The 20100-nt window shown below is 44.1% G+C and overlaps 1 protein-coding gene across 6 annotated transcripts in view; it reads left to right on the plus strand.

Moving 5' to 3' along the window:
• Positions 1-20100, plus strand: part of PPP1R12B (protein phosphatase 1 regulatory subunit 12B) — a 202105-nt gene that overhangs the window by 164507 nt on the left and 17498 nt on the right. For all 6 annotated transcript variants that reach the window (XM_084796179.1, XM_084796173.1, XM_084796180.1 and 3 more), the window contains 4 exons: positions 11049-11065; positions 15210-15354; positions 15998-16102; positions 18746-18799. In XM_084796179.1, the coding sequence (XP_084652305.1) occupies positions 11049-11065; positions 15210-15354; positions 15998-16102; positions 18746-18799 (321 nt within the window). The remainder of the gene's footprint in view (positions 1-11048; positions 11066-15209; positions 15355-15997; positions 16103-18745; positions 18800-20100) is intronic.

Genomic DNA, 20100 nt, shown 5'->3' on the forward strand with positions numbered 1-20100 from the left:
ATTTATTATTCTACTGGCAATGCTGGCAAGACACAGGTACTTAATGAAAAGACAGAGTGAACGCTGCTGTCTGTCTGTCTAAAACGTCACTGTTTTGAAGAGTCAGGAGCTAAATGCTAGAGATTGCCATTTCTGAGCCAAAAGCTGAATGTGGGTTATCCCAAGGCAATTCAAATGACTCCTGTTTATCACACTAGCGCATCTATAGCTCCAATAGATGAGCTGATATTTTGGTTTCTGTGGGGCAAAAAGAAAAAGTTAAAAACAGAGGATGTTCCTGATCTATAGAAGTTACTGAGAAATAGCGTTGGCCTCATGTGGCTTAGGTGCTTGGGATTATTTTCCTTTTGAATATTTACTGTTTGTATTGTGTGCTGTGGTGCATGAATGGAGGACCAAGAACAGCTTAGTGAACTGGGTTCTTTTCTCTGACCTCTCTATGGTTCAGGTCAGCCGACTGGAGCCATGTGGGGCAAGTGCCTTACCTGCTGACCTACCTTGCCCGCCCTTCTTTTCCTCTTGGGATGTGAAACCCAGGAAGCCCCTTTAAAATTTTTAATTAACAGCTTGGTGCAAATAAAATTCAAACAACTATTATCCAACAAGCTATGGCATTTAATATGTTTAAAGAAGGAAGGAAGGAAGGAAGAAAGAAAGAAAAAGAAGGAGGGAGGAGGAGAGAGGGAGAGGAGGGAGGAAGAAAGATCCATCTCAGCCAGCCAGGCATGATGTCACAGGGCTGTCATCCCAGCACTGGAGGCATTAGAAGTTCAAGGCATATGTAGCTACATGGTAATTTTGATGACAGTCTCAGGTACAAAAAACCATATCTCATAAAAACAAAACACACTCGCTTGCACACATGCACATAAAGACATGGTTGCATTCAGGAGGCAGGAGCAAGAGGGTTGCCACAGTTAGAAGCCATCAGGGCTACGTGGTGAGACCCTGTCTCAAAAATCAAACAAACAGAAAACATCTCTTGGGCTTTGGGCATGGGAAGCTTATCATTTTGAAGAGGTGTGACTGGGCACTCAGAAACACAAGGACACCTGAAGACTGGGGCTCCAGGGGGCTCAGATCGGAACTGGGAACTTTTAAATTAATGGCTTTTCTTGTGCTGAGGATGGTGTTCAGCACATGCTAGGCAAGTGCTCTGCCACTGAGCTACAGCCCCAGTCCCAAATGTCTGAATTACTATATGCAATATTAGCAAACTGTTTTTGGAGGAGCAGTTAGGCTTTCCTGGGCCCAGTTATGAATGATTGTGATATATATTCAAGTAGCTGTGCACACTGGCATATCCAGGCCACAGGTAGAGTGAGCCTATGGCAGGGGAGGCACAGCTATGGCTAGTTAGAGAACAGGGGTGAGCTAATAACCTTAGAATTATCTTTGAAAAATGGTTTGCCTCAGATATTGTATAGAAGACTCTGTATGTTCATATAATTCCTCCTAAGGTAAAGATGTTTTGTAATTCCAAATTAACCCAGACATTCTTTAGGAACTGCAGAACTATGAGCTGTAAAATCCCAATAACATTTCAGGAGCTTAATAAATGCACCAGAACAACAGTATTTATAAAATGTAGCCCCACCCCCCCCTTTTTTTTTTTACTCATTATATTTATTTGAGGGTGGCGCTCACATATGCTACAGCATGGGTGTGGAGGTCAGAGAACAACTTGCAGGGTCAGTTCTGTCCTTCCACACTGTGGGTCTCGGAGAGTCACATTCACAGCATCGAGCTTGGCAGCCAGGTGCCTTTTCTCACGTAGTCATCTGCCAACCCCGGTTATTTTGTATTTTAAAATGTAGTGAGATATAGTAGAATATGCAAGGTACTCCTGCTTGGCAAGTATAGTCATTCGTCCATTCCTCCACACTAAACAAACAAACAAGAAGCCAATAATGAGTCATTATCAGCATGTGACATTTCCCCCCAAGTAGTTACAGGGTCTGAGAGATGGCTCAGTGGTCAAGCACTGGCAAGCCAGACAAGCGGAGTTTGATTCCTGGGATCCATGGAGTGTAATGTATAACTTATGCCACCCGCCCCAACGCCCACCCTATCTGAACTGCTGAGCCGTGTGGAGGGGCTGGTCCTACAGACCCAAAGCTGCAGGATCTCCATGACACAGGGCAACATCAGGACTCTGAGAGGAGTCTCAGTGAGGATCCAGTACTGGCAGTGTAGCGGAGACCAGAGGCCTCAAACCAGACAGATGACGCATTACAATGGGCATTTGCAAGCCAAGAAGTGTGGACAAAGGGGTATACTGTGTGACAAGTGACAAGTCATGACACAGCGCAGCTTCCACAATATGATTTTTTTTCTTTTGCTTGTGTTTGTGGGGGTGGGTGCAAGAGTTAGAGGGCAGGTACGAAGGAGCAGGGAATGAGATTGGGGTGCATGATGTGAAACTCACAAAGAGTCAATAAAAAGTTAAATAATAATAATAAAAAAAGAAGTAAGTCAAGTCCAAAGGTGATCTCTCACATTTTTGCTTATTTATAATCATGGATTCACTTAACAAATATTCATCAGTTTCTAACACACAAAAAAGAACTGATGCCACAAAGTTGTCCCCTGTCCCCCACATATGCACATCATGCACAGCCATTAACAATAATAAATAAAAATACAAATATAGCTATAACATAAACAATATTAAGTGGTGAATGTGACTTTCTCATGTAGCTATTTTTCCATATGTATTAAGTAGTAGTTGGTAAAGTCAAATAAAGGAGTTTAATATGAGGGAGATGAATGTGATTTAATAGTTGCTGGTTTTGCCAGGCGGTGGTGGGGCACACCTTTAATCCCGCACTCGGGAGGCAGAGGCAGGTGGATCGCTGTGAGTTCGAGGCCAGCCTGGTCTACAAAGCAAGTCCAGGACAACCAAGGCTACACAGAGAGACCCTGTCTCAAAAAACCAAAAAAAAAAAAAAAGTGGCTGATTTTTTTTTTTTTTTTGGCTTAGAAATCTACTGTCTCTCACACATGCTTACACGGATAAGTACTTTTTCTAGCATAAAGCAGCGTTTTTAGCGTCATTTGAATGCTGACTATATGTGGTTACTCAGTGCAGCTGAGAGGCCCTATTTCTTCTAGGATGTTATTAACTGGGCCATGTTGGAAATGGCTCTCAGTTTATATCCTGGCCTAATCTCCAGACCCTGTACTTATAAAAGTATAGGTTTCCATGACTATGCAACCATTGTATACACAGTTGACCTTATGATAGGCAGACCTGATGGCACAACAGGGCAAAACGTATGAAGGGTGGAAAGGACCCAAATGCCCTTGCTAGACTGAAGGGGGTAGGGGCTGAGTGAGAAGGGATGTGGAACCCACCACAAGCCCCAAGTGGCCACGAGCTAAAGCCACAGGGACCTGCAGCCTAAGCTGCAGGATCTTGGAGTCTCCTGACGGAGGAGCTCAAAGGCGAGAACAAAGAAGCCCCTGGAGCAACGCCATCGCTGTGACCTACAAAGCTGAGATAATGCTAATGCATGTTTTAGGACTCCAAGTTTCACGGTCATTTGTTTTGGTGGTAATAGAAAACTAGTACAATTGAAACTTTGACGGTAATGAGGAGATAATGGTTTTTAATGAACATGTAGGGAAACTAATATAGCCCTTGTCTTCCCATGATCCATCAATCACATCTCTACACAAATCCTGTTCTTTTTCCATCTATTTTAAACTTGTATAAGATCCTAACTATTGTACTGGAGATACCGACTTGGAAAGATCTATTCCAGCACTACAGACCAGTATATTGTCCATATTCAAGTTTCCTTGAAATCTTATGCATTTGAGTTATGAAGGGCATTCCTTAAGGTGCAAGGCCAGGACACTTTTGTCTTACATAGACATATTGAGGAAACCAGAATAGTTTGTAACTGCGTGCACGTGTGTGTGTGTGTGTGTGTGTGTGTGTGTGTGTGTGTGTGTGTGTGTGTGACAGAGAGAGAGAGAGAGAGAGAGAGAGAGAGAGAGAGAGAGACAGAGAGACGAAGGGAGGGAGGGAGAAGAGAGGAGAGAGATTATTACTCTGACTGGCTTTCAAGGGCTCTGAAATTTGGTCTTAAATTCTGTCCTTGCCGCCTCACTTCTATTGGCTTGTTTCTCATCAGCCTTCAGTCTTGAGAACTCTGAAAAGAAAGGGTGGTTCTCTGTGGGGCATCCCAGAATAGCTCATCTTGTTTCCCCTGGCTCAGCTAGAATACAGAACATGATATAAAATGTTCCTTCTGCTTAGTCCTTCTTTTGGAAATGTAAATAGGAGGGTTTTTTTCCCATCACTGTGGGGTCAGACCCTGACTCCAAAGAACATGAGTTAAAGCAGTTTCAGCCTTGGCAGTAGACGTGTGACTTGGTCTGTTCCTTTCCCTTGGGCCCAGCTTTCCAGAGCCATGACTTTATTTTAAACTTGGTAGAAAGGGTTTGGTTTCAATTATGTGCCTTTCTGAATCCTGATACCAAGTTAAAAGCTTATGTGAGGATTTTCTTTTGATTTGTTTATTTATGTGTACAGTGTTCTACCTACCAGTACACCTGCAGTCCAGAAGAGGACACCAGATCTCACGATAGATGGTTGTGAGCCACCATATGGTTGCTGGGAATTGAACTCAGGACCTCAGGAAGAGCAGCCAGCGCTCTTAACCTCTGAGCCATCTCTCTAGCCTGTTGTGGGGATTTTCTAATCTAGCCTCTGGTGTGTTGGAGGTCCTCCTCATTTCAGAAATCAAAACCATGCCGCCTTTCCGTCCATCTCTAGGACTGCCATCTGAGTTAGTGGCCGTCTTCTCTCTGCTCCCTCAGGAGAAGCAGCCAAGTATGGGCTGTTATCGAGTATTTCAGGAGGCATGAAAAGAAGGCGCCTGCTTCTTAATTTGGGACTTTTCTCAGCCCGTGTTTTACTGGCTAGGCACTCTTTTCACCTTAGCTCACTGGATTCTTACTGGTTTCTCAACAGCTTTAAGTCTCCTCTGCTCTGGGTCCCGTTCCCAGTATCTATTTGCTGACTCCACCTGAGCCATTTAAGCTGTGAAAGTAATCCCTCCACTGAGGCATTTTTACCTAGTTCAAACACCAGAGACCCATCTCAGTGGCCATTTTTCATTTGTCTTGGGTGAAAGGTAGCGCAAAATGATCTCTAACAAAAACTCTTAAAGATGTTCCTTCCAAGACTTCCTGATTAAAACATATGATGTAATATATTTGGGCGTTAACCTGCAAATTGGGTGAAGCCGCACACCTTTTTTGAAATACTTAATGTTATTTTGTAGCCATAAGATACCTAGACCTTAGAGAGGACTAAATGTAACTGTTGTGCTTTTAAAAGAACAACTGTTCAGAGGCCAGAAGTAAGAGAACCAGGCCATTCCCAGCGCATAGGTGGCCATAATCCCAGTCTCCCGAGGAGCAGAGATCTCTGAGCTCTGTGTCCTAGAACTCCTCGTTTCCTGCCCTCCTCTGTGCAGACCCTGCAGTGGTCACTTCCCTGGTCTGTGCTGTGCTTGCCTCTGATGGCACTTCCTTGCTCACCGTTCCCCTGAGACCATTTAGGCACACTGCCACTTCACTTATCTCTAGATTTACTCAGTAGTCTCCCTGTAGGATTGGCCAGCTGCTTTCTACAGTGAGAAGCCATGTCAGCCTAACAGTTGAAATGTGCTTAGTTTGAGCGACAACAGAATGAAGAGAGGCTGGCTTTACGTCTCCTGTACCAATCACCCACCCACCCCTTCCCCATGACACTCAAAACCTTTTCTCCCTGGATCTAACTAATGTTTTATTTTGTTTATCTAGAATATCAAGAAGCAAAGCAAACCAAAACCTCCTAGAGATGTTCACTAGTGAAAAATCCATTAGGAAGCATAACTCAAAAGCCTAAGCTGATTTATCAGGAGTTAGGCAAGTAAACATTAACCCTGTGTGTTTCAGATGTCTTGCCTTGCAGCTTATAAGCATACCCCCCTTAGGATATAAACTTAATGGAGTCCTTTTCTTTAGAAGTCCGTTTTTCCTTCTTTTAGAAATATATTTAGATAACCATTTTACCTCTACTGTACCCAAATATCACGGACTTCTGAGATTTAGGAAATCTATATATCCTCCTCTAGTCAGTTGGGTTGGCTATTCCAGGACATTGCTAGAGCTAGCCTTTGAATGCAGCAGTCAGAACCCAAAAAATTCCACACCACTCCAAAGTCAGGTAAAAGCCAGAGGGGACGGTCTGGGAACAGTCGGCAATTTACTCAGAGATGCTCTTTCCAGCCTGTTTGGGTCTAAGTGGATCATGTACTGCTTCATCTATTGGATCCCTCCTCCCTTGGATCCCTCCTCCCTCGGGTCCCTCCTCCCTTGTACATCCTATAAAAGGTCACCAGAAAGGAGTTGGTAACAGAGAATCTTAATATGCATCTTATTAGCTCCAGGCAGGCAGGAGTGTCGTCCTCAGCTTCTTAGATTGGCATCTGTAAGAACCATTGGTAGGAAGACCATAGTGACAAGAACTTGTGGTTGTCACAACCCTGAGCACACTGGCATTGGCTTTCTTCACACGCTCCCATCTTTGGAATCTGCCTGTTCATATCCAGGTGCCTGTGGGCTTTGCTGGCCGCTGCTTGAGATTACTAACCTACTCTTTGTAATTTTCCATTTTTAAGAGTTTGTATTTTACATCAGCATCTTTTGTGGAGACTGTACAGTATACACAGCCATTCTTGTAACTGTCTTAGAAGTGAGACCATGGGGCATATTTTGTTTCTAGAACATTGTAAACTAAAAAAAAAAAAAAACAAGTTAATTACATGTTATTCTTATAGCAGTAAATCAATGGAAATGATTAACACACTTTAGCATCTGTAGTTGCCAAGATTGATACATAGTAAAATTTCTAATTTTCCTGTTGTAGTGGGGCACTTTTTAATCATGTAGAGATGGGTGCCAGAGTCCACACAGTAAAAATGAAAGCTGGAGATGTCATTAAATCTTATCCCACAGCAGGATATTTACACAGAGGGAACTGGAGTTGGAGGAAGAACATTTCCAATTGAGGAACCATATTTTAGGAAAGTGAAGTCAGCTAAGACAGACCTGACTTAATTGTCAGAAAGTTTATCAGACTGTCTGTGCACACTCTGTAGAGATGTTTACGTTTCAGTAGTATGAAGCAAACCAAGGCCCCAAGCCGGTCTCTTCAGTTATACACAAGTCATTCTTTATACCTAGAAGAATGTGAGCCCATCTCTGGAGAGGCTACAGAATGTGGCTCCTGTCAGGATGCTGTTGTTTAAAGGCCATTGTGCCAGGAGTATGAGAGAGATTAAAGCATCACTTTGCATCTGAGTCAAATTTCCTAGCCCACAGGTGCTAAGTTAACTTCACTGCACTAACAAGCACCAACATCAGCACAGAGAAAGAAAGAGGAAAGGGACCAATACCTTAAAAACATATTTCCTCCCGGTTACCACATGTGACTCTTACCAGTGGATAGTGGCTACCTGCCCAGGTTTCATGGGTTGACCAGTAGAGATTAGAACTGAGAGCCAGCCAAGGACATCACACCTAGAAGCATGGTGGACGGTTCAGTGAGCTCTAGTTACCGGTATCCATGCTCTGGCCCTGTCAGCACCAGTGGTGCCTTAACTGGGAACAAGAGTGTGACTTTCAGGTAAGCACTTTTAAGTTAAGACTTTAAAACACTCACTATAACAATACGTTGTCGTTGTTGAAGCAATGGGCCTGTGTATACATGTATTTCTCTGCCATCATCTTCTCAGAACTCATCTTTCTGGAAACTTCTTACAGGAGCCCAGGAGTCACTGCTTGCCTCCACAGCACACAGTCACATATCTCCCCGCTCATGCTCCACACAAGCTCACCAAGTGTGCTCGCAGGGTTCTCCTGGCTTGTTGTGCTACCAGCTAGGCCTCTTTCTCTGGGCCTCTCCTACAAGGCCCTGCACACCATAGGCTTTAAGTACACAACAGTCTCTTCACATTGGCCAGTATGACCTTCAGTCCCAGTTATTCACAAGTGTTTGACAAGTCACAATTAACATTTTCCTGGGCAGTAGGTTTTAACTCACCTACATGCTCTAACACTGATCTTACCACAGAGCTAGTGAATGGACACAGCGAACACTCTAACTTCTCAGTCTGATTCTCTTCTCTCACTCCCGCCCCATCCGGGGAATTGAAGCTAGGGTCTAACTCATGCTAAGCAAGTGCTCCACTGAGCCGCATTCCTTGACTTCTTTTTACTTTTTGTTTTGAGACAAGATCGCACTAAGTTGCCCAGGTTGGCCATGGCCTCACTCTGTACCCCACATAGGCTTTGTTCGTGTGCTCTTCCTGCCTGAGCCTCCCGAAGAGCTGTGATTACAGACCTGTGCTGCCTCCCTCAGCTCTTAAGACACTGCCACATAGAGAGTAATAGTGGTTATTGAGAGGTGGTTTAAAACAAACACTTATTTATTGTGTTTGTGTGTAGCCACATGCTACAGCATTCATGCGCAGGTCAAAGGAGAGCTTTTGGAAGTTGGTTCTCTCCTCCTACAATGTGGACTCGAACTGAGGTGGTCAGACATGGTGGCAAGTGCCCTTACCTGCTGGGCCCATGTCTTGTTGGTGTTGTTGTTAGTGGTGTTTTTAATGCTGAAGGGAAAAACTTTAGATAATGGTGATGATCTGTGATCATTTGGGGTTATAGGTAGATAAGACTTGTAAAACCTGAGGGAAATAGATAGCTGGCTGTCACACCTTTAGTCCCAGCACTCGGGAGGCAGAGACAGGCAGGTCTCTGAGTATGAGGCCAGACTTTGTCAAAACAAAAACAAAACAAAGAAAGAAAAAAGGAAACAGAACAAAAACAGATAAAAATGTAAGAAAAAGATTGTCATAACCCCGGATTTCTAAATTTTAGACTTCTCAAAGGACATCACAAGCATATGAGAATGTTACAGATACACCATAATTTTTTTCTAAATGGTTCCCTCTTACCTCAACTGGAACCTATCTCCATGTTTAAAATGTATGCCTAGGGCAAGATCATTTCGTGAGTAATGACACTTCCTGTCAAACCTGATGGTTTAAGCTCAGTCCCTGGGACCCAAATGGAAGGAGAGAACTCTCTCCTGAAACCTCACCTCTGACCTCCACACCTGTGCACACGTGCACATATGTATGCACACACAATGAATGAATGAATGAATGAATGAATGAATGAATGAATATAATTCAAATGTGTTGGCATGCTTTTTAGGCACTTTTAATGGGGTTCTTATGCCTCTTCCTTCTCCACACCAATCCCTTCCAACACCCAGTATGAGAAAAAAACTACTTCCTAGTTAGGGTCACCAGGTTCCTTGGGGCAAGTATAGTCCTCATGGTCAGGATATCTTCAACTTCTTCTTCTCATCAGACTGCATTAACAGCCACCAGAAGCAGCAGAGGGGAACAGCAAACACCTTCCTTCAAGGGCCTCTGTCCCTCTCTGGGCTCTGGCATTTATTCCCTCTCAGAGTCCACAGAATTAAACTCTCTACAGCTGGCAAAGATCACGCCCCTCTCAGAGCCCGCACAAGGCAAATATCTGCTGCTGTGGCAGTCTGAAGCAGATCTATATCCCACACCTGGGATTAAAACATAATATAGCTGATTTTTTAAAGAAACCAAAACTCTCACTACGCAAATGTATTAGTCCCATGGTGTTTAGCCAGAGATGCACCATCCAATTGTGTGGGAACTTATTAACGACACATAAAAGAAATCTCTACTCCCTAACCACAGAAAAAGAACCCTCAGAATTAGGGTGTGCTCATTTGACAAGTGCTTGTGACCATTCTAAGTACAACCCTTGACTTGAAGAGGGATTCCACAGAAAGCCACCTCTGCAGTCCCAGGACAACTCCAGGGTGTGAGGTATTAGGCTGCTCTATGCCTGTGCTAGCAAAACAGTGGCTTCCGAGGATTTAACAAGCAGTGCCATGGCGTGCTGCTCCGGCGTGAAGGGCCCTTCCTCTTTTAGCAGATTACTGCACACTGCTTCTCCTCACTCTCCTGTCGTCTGTCCTTTGAGGGTGTGCTACTCTTTTGCTTTTGTTTGTTGGGTTTTGGTTTTTCAAGATAGCTTTTCTCTGTGTAACATTGGCTGTCCAGGGACTCTCTTTGTAGACTAAGCTGCCCTTGAACTCACAGACATAGTGCATTGCCTCTGCTTCCAGTTCTGGAATTAAAGGCATGCGCCACCACACCTGGCGTGAGGCTTTGTTACTCATAACGTCTCAGAGTAGGAAGTAAATAAACTCGCGTAAATCAGTTGAATACTTGTTTGCTTTGAGCTCCTTTTTAGTGCAAGGATAGAAGGACAAATGTCACTTATGTTTTAAAGATGTAAGATGAAGACATAGTTACTATTGTTGCTTTTTTTTTTTAACAAGGACTAAGCTTTAGTTTTCATCTATGAGACGCCTTTCTTCTAAAATCTCTGAATACTTTACTATTCTTTTTAAGTTTTTACCAGCATCTAGGGACTAGGATAGGACTGGCCTACAGCTCCCTCATTCCTTCTCCTTTACTGTAGATCTGGGAAGAAGTTGACCTGAGTATTTGTGTTTATAAATCACACTGCGTACTCAGGGAAGGCTTGGGCGGTTGGGAAACTGAAAGAAATCAATGGGATGACTATTTCACTTTAGATGGCTCAGTGTCACACGAAAGCCAGTGACAGTCACTCCTGCAGCACAGGCTCGGTTGTCTAGTTGGTGGAGAGGGAAACATTTGACCACTCTGTATTTGGGGGATCTGCCAGTTTAAAAGGATGTTCTCTCCAAAGCCCAGATCCGGTGAGCCGTGGACTACAAAGAAGTGTGGGTTAGAGCTACGTGGCCTTTGTGCCATCAGTTCAATTAGCAACTCCTGTCTCCACCATGACATTGAGACATCTGATTTGAAAAGTGCATTTATGAATGGAAATATAAATTAGTCTCTTGCTAATGCTATTTTCTTTTTCTTTTTGTCTCCTTTCTCTAGCATGAAAGACTTTCTAGGTAAGAACTCTCTTTTATATGCATGCTTAATTCTTGTGAGTGATTGTATGTCCAGTTAAATTTAGTTTCACATAACAGTTCAGTAGTGATCTTCAGATCCTTCCTTTTCCTTTCTTCAGTCACCATAATAATTCAGACTTACCTCTTGCCCAGCGTCAAACAGCAGCTTTCCACTCACCTTCCTGCCTCCAGACTCTCTTCTGCCCAGCTCACCTTGCTCACTTCCAACTGATGAACTGTCCTGAGGCATCAGTGCCAGGCCCTGTGCTGGGCACTAGGGAGTAACATGAATGAGGCACTGCCCTGCCTACAGTTAGTTTACAACCTACTGGAGCAACAGATCCTTTCAGAAGATGCAGAAAGTGCCATTCAGACGGTCAGCCAGACATCGTGGGTGCACAGAAGGGGCAGTTAACGTAATCTGATAGTTTAGAAGACAGGGTTATTGCCTGAGATGAAATTTTGTCACTTTATAGTGAACCCAACCATATGTCTTATATCTAAATGGTGCTTATGAATATCTTATCACATGAACTAAAAAGGCTTTTGCAATTACTAAAATAAATAAGTAAGGATCCCCTATAACTTTTCACATAGTATCTAAGGTAGAAAGCTGGTCTTCCTAGAGAAGAAAATAAGGAAGATAGCAACTTTGGAACTAAATGTTCGCGTCTCTCTCCACTAGTCCTGTGATGGAGAGATTAAGAAGAGGGGACACGGAGCAGGTGTAGTTTTAGGGTGTCATGGGGAGATTGGTCTCATAGTCTGTTTGGTAGCTGAGCTAGTTCGACCTTGTAAATATATACTAAGATTTATGTGTAGTCTTCCTCTGTCTGCCCTCTCACCAAGTACAGCCAAGAATGAATAATTTACCTGTCAAGTAGTATAAAACGACTTTGCTTTGCAAAATGCAAAGAATAGTATTTTGCTATAGCTCATCTTTAAAGAACTCCGTTATGTTACAGCGGCCATACTGAAGGACACTTCTCTACAGAATTCAGAATATATCAAAAATCCAGTTCAGGAGTAAGACAGAAGGCTGATGAGATGGTTCGACTGGTAAAGGTGTTTGCCATCACACTGACAACTGAATGGGATCCTAGCACCCACATAGTAGAAAAGAACAACCAGCTCCTCATGGCTGTCCTCTGACCTCCACACCCACACGCATATGTGTGCACATATAAATAAATAAGTAAATGTATAAAAATAGTAGCAAGCAAAGAGATTAACAGAACACAGTCCATACCATAGCACCTTAAAAAGTCATATATGTATGATGTGAATTTTCATCTCATGGGTGATTACAGACTTACTGAGAAAATTGTTTTAGTTTGGGGGTTGGGTTTTTTTGTTTGTTTGTTTTTTTGTTTTGGTTTGTTTTAGTTTTTTGCTTGTTTTGAGAAATTACATTCTTCCTTCAATCCATACTTTAAAAAAAAACCAACAGAAATATATTTCAAATAGTTACATTTTTTAAAGAGAAAGGCCCTTTCTACAACAATAGCACGAGACAGAATTTTATTATCTATAAATAGGAAACACCTTCCCACACAGTACCCTAAAGATTACAAAGTGTTAAGTTTCATTATGTAATTTTACATTGTTATTAAAAATTAACTCTAAATATGTGGGCATGGTGACTCAGACTTCTAATTCCAGCACTTGGAAGACTGAAGCAGAAAGAATCAGAAGTTCAAGGTCAGCCTGGACTACATAGGAAATCCTACACCAACTTAGGCAATATGAGGCCCTGTCTCAAAATAAATACATACACAAACAAACTAAGATAAAAAAAAATAGGAGATTGATGCTTTTAAGAGGGGGAAAAAAGAGTTACTATCAACAGACAAAAACAAAGTGAGATTTTAAACTGTGAAATGTATTAGTTGTAAATGCTCTCCTGTGTAAGAGCGTCATCCCAGGGTGTGACAAGGGAAAGCTGCTTGCTTCACTGAACAAAGTGTGACTGGCCATCCAGAGACCAATAACCAAACACTTTGAAGCTCCCTCACAATGTAAAACACTAAAACAGAACAACAAAAATAGCATTTTCCTATAAAGTTGATGTGATGTAAATCCTGGTTGTCAACTTGATATACCTGAGAAGAATTCCCTCTTCAGCTGAAGAACTGTCCTCGTGAGATTGGGCTGTGGACATATCTGTGGGCCATTTTTTTGATTGATGTAGGAAGTAGGCCCCTGCCCACTGTGGGTGTTGCCATCCCAAGGCAGGTAGGAAGGTAGGAGGATGTGAACCTGGAAGCAAGCCAGTACCTATTGTCCCCCAGTCGGAATCTGCTTGAAGCACCTGCCTGGAGCTCCTGCCGTGACTTGGATGATAGACTGTAACCTGTAAGCTAAAATTACCCCCTTTCCTCCCCAAGTTGCTCTTGGTCATGGTGTTTATCACAGCTCTAGAAAGCAAACCAGGACAGGTGGAAAGGGTTAAATCTCTTTGGAAGGCAGGATAGCTATACATAAGTGTTCAAAATATGGTAGACCTTGATCACACAGTTACGTTTCTAAATTTTTTTCCTAAGAAAGTAGTTGGACAGTTGAGCCACTGGTGGCAAGTGGCACACACCAGTAATTCCACCACTCAAGAGGTAGAGGCAGGAGGATCAGGAGTTCCAGGTCATCAGCTAACGTAGTAAGTTTGAGGCCATTCTGGGCTCTTTGAGGCCCTGCCTCGAACAGAAAACAACAACTCCCCCCCCCCACGCGCAAAAAAGTAGCTGGCTAACTTTACCAAGACTTACAAATTAGACTACATATTTTAGTAAATATATTAATAGCTAACAAGTTTGAAGCAATGTGTCTACCACCTGAAATTTGGTTAAATTACCAGATAACCATAGTCGTTGTTAAGAAGTAAGTATATAGGAAGATGCTTACAGAATCATTAATGTAGGGAGGCGGAGTTAATGTAGGTCTTAGCTGGCTTTATGGGAATATTGTTTTAACATTTTTGTATTTGACGTTACAGAAATACATGAAATCTACTGTTAATAGCCGTTATTTTGTGGGCAAGATTAAGGGGTAGATACATTGGTGTTACTTAATGTATTGTTTTTGTAGTCAGGAAAGTTGTCAATACAGAGATTTCCATGAGTGGGGGGGGGCGGTGGCGTGAGAAGAGCACAGGTCCTGGCTCCTCTAGGAGAAGGGGGGCCAGCTTCCTTGCAGCTGCTGCTTTGCTCCTGCCTCACTGCCCTCTGCGACACCCCCCCACCCCCACCCCCCACCCCGCCTTTCACAGCTTACTTCACGTCCTCCAGCTTTGCCAGCAGCCACCACAGAAACCAGACAAAGCAGTTCAGGGGACAGTGCTCTGGAGGGATGGTTTGCACACAGCACTGTGATATGTGCAAAGCTCAGGAAAACATAAGCTGGTGTGAAGGATTAAAATGACACTAGGACACAAAGCTGGCACACTTAGTGGTGCTGGAAATGAAGCCACCAACAGCTCCAGAAGCTCGTTTGCCAGATGTAGAAATCTTAAGTGCAAGCACAAGTCGTGATATGGAACATAGGGAATCAAATGGGCTGCCTGTGGGTGTTTGACTCCAGCAACCCTGCCATGCACCCAGAAGCCCGAGCGTCTTGCTGTGGCTGCCGTTCTTCCTCTCTCCCCACTGGCTTGCTCTCCAAGCCCATGTGTTTCTGATTCGTTGATAGTTCATTGTAATCATTTTCCAAGAGCCCTTCAGACCCCAGAAACTTTGACTCTTAAAGGCACACTCTTTAGGGAAGCTGTTCAACTCCAGATTAATTTGAAAGCTCTAAGACTTAAAGCAGCATGTGCATCCAGGCCACCGGTTTTTCAAGTGAGCTACACTGTCGGCAAGTGACAGCCTCTCCCCCAAGCTGCGTGCTTGGTCATGTGCACACTCACTCACGCAGTGTGGCCATGAGACCTGGGCATGCTAGCTGAGACATTCAAGAAAGGCAAGTTTCTGGCTTCAGTTCTCAAATACCTTAGAAAAGGCACAGACTAGCCTTAGGCTGTATCACACACACACATACACACACACACATATATACACACACACACATATACACACACACATACACACACACATACACACACACACACTGTGTTCTCAAACCAACCTTTCTATCTTCAATACTTACCTTACAGGTTGGAGTCAGGAGGCAGTAACCCGACCAGCAGCGATTCTTACAGTGACCGAGCCTCAGCAAGAGCCCGTCGGGAGGCCAGGGAGGCTCGTCTGGCCAGCCTGACCAGCCGGGTAGAAGAGGACAGCAACAGGGATTATAAAAAAGTAGGCTCTCTTTCCAGGCTCCTGTCTCAGCTTGTGATACAGAACCTTTTAGCCTTTGCCACTGTGAAAACAGTGAGCAAACCCTAAATAAGGAACACAGAGGTACTTAAGTCATTCCTTTGTCCCCTTCACCTCTCCACCCACTAAAGACTATTTGTATATTGTTTTTATTGCAGTAAGTATATTTCTTAGATCAAATATTTAGACGTATAGGGCAAAATAAGAAATTTACTGTTTTTAAAAAGAATAAAAAGCGTGATGCTATATGTCTGAGCGCATGAGAATTATTTGGTCAGATTTATTTTTTAAGAAACATGTGCTTTTAATAAGGTGTTTTGAAGAGCAACCAAACACTTTTTGGTGTTAGCTTTTAAAAATTCATTTTCATCCATTTCTCTCAGTTCTTGCTCCTTGGACTTTGAAAACACTCCCTTTCAGGTGTTTGAGATATGGGGAGGGGGTGAAGGGGCAAGGAGGAACCAAAACATTTTGGTTAAGGACATTTTTCTTGGTTGATGTTTTTGTTAAGCAGAATTTGACAAAAATCACCCAATGGTGGTTTGGAGCAGAAAGTGTGAGTTCTACTACTAGGAGCCCCCACCCCCACCCCCACTCCAGTGGCCTGGTTCTGTTTTCTTCACAGCTCTACGAGAGTGCCCTGACTGAAAACCAAAAACTGAAAACAAAACTTCAGGAGGCCCAGCTGGAGCTTGCCGACATAAAATCCAAGCTTGAGAAGATGGCCCAGGTACGGGGAGGAAGAACGGAGCAGGGGAGGCAGGCCCATACAAGGAAGCGAACCAGGAGTCTAGGGGACAGGCTGTGAGACAGAGTCCAAGTGGCACGTCCCCCGAGCCGATGAAATGGAAGTTTTATAGAGTGGCTGTTTAACTTAGTAATTCTGAAAACTAGTGGTTAAGTTCAGTGGCCAGCTGACTGAGAGTGAGAACAGCAGAGCTAATGTTACTACAGCTTCCCACTGCAGAGTACACCAGGTCAGTGCGGGCTCAGGGCTAGATGGCGCCTGGCCTGCTCATACTTGAGCGCAGCCCTCTGCCCTCGCCTCATGGAGAACACTGACGACACTCTGTAACCGACAACAGAGAACCCCAAGTGGAGCCCAGAAATCATTACGTGATTTGTTTACATCAGGGAATGAAGGGGTTCCAGAGTAGGCTCCAGGAGGACTCCACCCTGGAGCCAAAGTGTCCCCGCTTGTACCTGGTAGTAAAAAACTAACTACTGGAGTGAGTGGGTAAGTCACTCACTGTCACTGCCAGGCCTGATTTTATTGCACAAAGCTTGAAAGGCTGCTGGGGGTAACGATCTCATTGCTCATGAAGAAAGCTACAGCAGCCTGTCTCGGGTTATTGCAGAGTTAACAGGAAGTCTATTGAGTTACTGCCCTCCCAGAATGCCTGGGGACTAAGTATTTCAAAAGTGGAACTGAAGTAAAAAGGGCTGTTTACGAGGATATGAAATGAAAACCAGAAGTGGCTGCTTAATCTGGTAATATGATATAATCCAAAAGCAAAAATGAAATTATAGGCTCATGTAGTCCCAAGCACATGATACGTAGTCGGGGAGGGGTTGAATACCATCTTAGCATCTTATTGTAGCCCCTCTGACATGCGATGCGCAAGGGAGCAAAGTGGGCACAGGAACCAAACATGACGCTTACTGTTCTTTCTGAGACCTACAGCTAACACATACTAGGTTTAAAGCCATTTTGTGAAACAAACAAAGGTCTCTGTATCTAAAGAAAAGGCCATGACACAATTATGACCCTGCCACCAGTGGGGGATGGGCTAAATAAGTTTTATGGTCACTTTCCCCTCTGCATTACTAAGCTAGACAGTTCGTCTGTTCTAAATAGCTTCCAGATGGACAGAAGTTAGTACTAAACGCAGCCCTGAAGCTGCTCCCAGAAGGTGAGCCCTTTGCAGGTCATAACGGAGCAGCCCCACAAAGAACACTACAGCCTGCTCCTAGTAGGAGCTGCTGGCGCTAGCCTGTAGAGCTCTCAACAAGCTGTGCGGAGTGGCCCACACAGAACATCAGAATAGAACCAGCCTTCCCTAGTCACTGGGGCAGCACTATTCACCAGCCATCTGCCCGGCTGAGTATGCTCGGATAACCAAATACAAGCTATCCAAAGCTCAGAAAGAAATGATGGTGCTACAAACCAAGTCTCTATTTACCAAAAATGGAGATGTTTGGTAGGATTGTGGAGGGAGGGAGGGCCTGTCAGCCTCATGCATTCGCTTGGAGACAGTTCCCACATGGACACATACAGCATTTTACGTAAGAGGTCGACTCAAAGTCAAGGGAGTTATAATTTAAAACTATACAAGCAAACAAAAAACTAGTTCTTTGTATTCTGAACTTTGCAAATCTTGAAATCTCCCAGTTTGTCAGGCTTAGAAAAGAGACAAAGTAAGATATAAACAAACTCCGAGACCTGCAAGTGCATTTTTCCCCTTTCCTTTCTGCCTCTCAGATGTAGTATAAAGGCTGACAGCCATGACCTTCAGAGCAGAAGGTGAAAGACTAGGCTGAGAGCCAGAATTCCAAGTTTTATTGTTAGTTTATGTATTTGGCAATTGAGGAAGAAAGAAAAGGGGGAGAAAGGGGAGGGAACCTTCTGCAGGGCCAGCCTGATGTATTAGATAATATAAAATTGTCATCCTTTATTCATTACATGTCTACTGAACGTACAAAGTTCCGCCTAGTCCTATAATGCAAAGACCAAAGGAGACTTAAAGGTTCCTACATTACCTGAAGTTGCTCTTCCTAGGTTTAGTGGCCAAATCTTTTTACTCCTCTGAAGGGTTGAAATTGAAAGTCAGCGATGATCTACATATATACTGTAACTCCTTTATTCAGATAAAAGCCTGTTGGCAGATTAGGAAGGAAAGCAAACAGATAAAAGTGGAACTGCTCTGTTAAGACACCAGAAACTAGCTAAGAAGACTGGCTGCCTCGTGTGAAGACCACCACCCTAGAAGGAAAATGGACAGAAGTGACAGGGAAAGATTGAGTTTGGGGGGTTCCCGCCTTCAAAGAAGAGCTGCTTCTCTAGAGGCGGGGCGGGGTGACCCAGTGTAGGAAGTGTCAGCTCTAACGAAGAGGGGAGGTGAGAGTCAGGTGTTATGAGGACTGCTCCTGCCTGCCTTCTGAGGGCTCCTCATACTGCTCTCCTACAGACTGTTCAGGGCAAGTGTCTGACTTAGCGATCTCACAGTCTGTTTGCTGGAGACCCTTGCTAAAGGAAAAGCCCAGAACTCTGCTGTCTCTTTCTGGATGTCTGGTACTGAACCAGAGTAAAACTGGGCTTCCTGCTATATGTGAAACAGCCCAAATAGCAGGTGTTTTCCTTCCGTTTGCACAGCAGAAGCAAGAGAAGACCTCTGACCGGTCCTCGGTGCTGGAGATGGAGAAACGGGTAAGCTCATCTCCCCTGGCTGCCTGCTGCGCGCCTCCTGGCCTTCTCCAGCTCCGTTGTTCGTGCCAATGGAAAAAGTTCATCTTAAGAAGGCGGGAGCTCTGCCACATTCCACTCCCAGCTTAATGATAAATTTTTTTTGTCTGACCCTGGACAGTAATTTGATGGCCAGTCCTTTTGGCTTCCTCATTTAGCCCTGGGAAATCGTCCCAGGCATTCTTCTGCCTTCAGAACTGCACACGTAGACAGAGCTGTAAGATACTTGGCTAGTTACACACGCAGAAGGTCTAAGGGTTTCCTGCCCTTTCTCTTGCCTTAGACAGAAAGGACGCTTTCAGCTGGTCATGTTGACGCACATCTAAAACACCCACATTTGAGAGGCAGAGGCAGGAGGATCATCATAAATTCAAGGCCACCCTGCACTACATAGAGAGTTCCAGGCCATCCATGGCTGCATAGCAAAACCTAGTCTCAAAAGAGGAAAGACAGCCAGGTGGCTCAGCAGTGAAAGTGCTTGCCGTGTACAAGCCTGGCAGCGTGGTTTCCATCAGCAGAATCCACGGTGGACGGAGAGAACTGGTCCCCAAACGGCATGCCTATACGCACGCACACGTGCAAACACACACACACACACTCATACAAATACTTTTAAAAGTAAGTTTTTCATCAAGGCCCTTTGCCAATGATTTAGATCTTACCATTTAAGGCTGAGCAGTCTCAGCTTTTCATCAGCCCCCTGGTGGAGGGCATTCCCGTCAGGCTCCTGACCCCAGCCAAGGTGGTTATCTGGGATTTGATATTCTCAGGTTGAGGAAACTCACTTAGATTTAGTGATGAGTCCTCTGATTTGGCTCTAAGGCTGTAGTTAGTATGTTCCTGTCTGTCTTATTGTCTGCAGAAAAAGCTAAGATGTCTATTTCACTCCCTTGGCCTATAACCAATCCCCCTTGGTATCTCATGTAATTAAAGGCTCCTCACTGAGTTCAGGCTAAATTAAGAGTTCCTGACTGGGAGAGGATGCAGGGGGATGGGAAGCTGGCAGGCAATGATGTCTACTTCCCCACTGACCATCTACTCCCCACCACGGAAGAAGCAGTTCCCTGGGAACCAGGGTGCACCATTACTAAAGGTGATGATTTTGTATCTACACAGCAAGGGCCCTAGTTATTTCCAGTCTTTTGAAAGAATTAACTGTAAAGAACATTAGCAGGTTGCCACCCTGTATCTTCTACTCTTCTTACAGAAGACTTAAGCCACAGCCCCCTCGTCAGTGAAGTAGCTCCATCCCATGACCGCAGGGC

This window comes from Acomys minous (genome assembly GCF_964271855.1).
Source record: "Acomys minous genome assembly, chromosome: 1".
Taxonomy (NCBI): Eukaryota; Metazoa; Chordata; class Mammalia; order Rodentia; family Muridae; genus Acomys; species Acomys minous.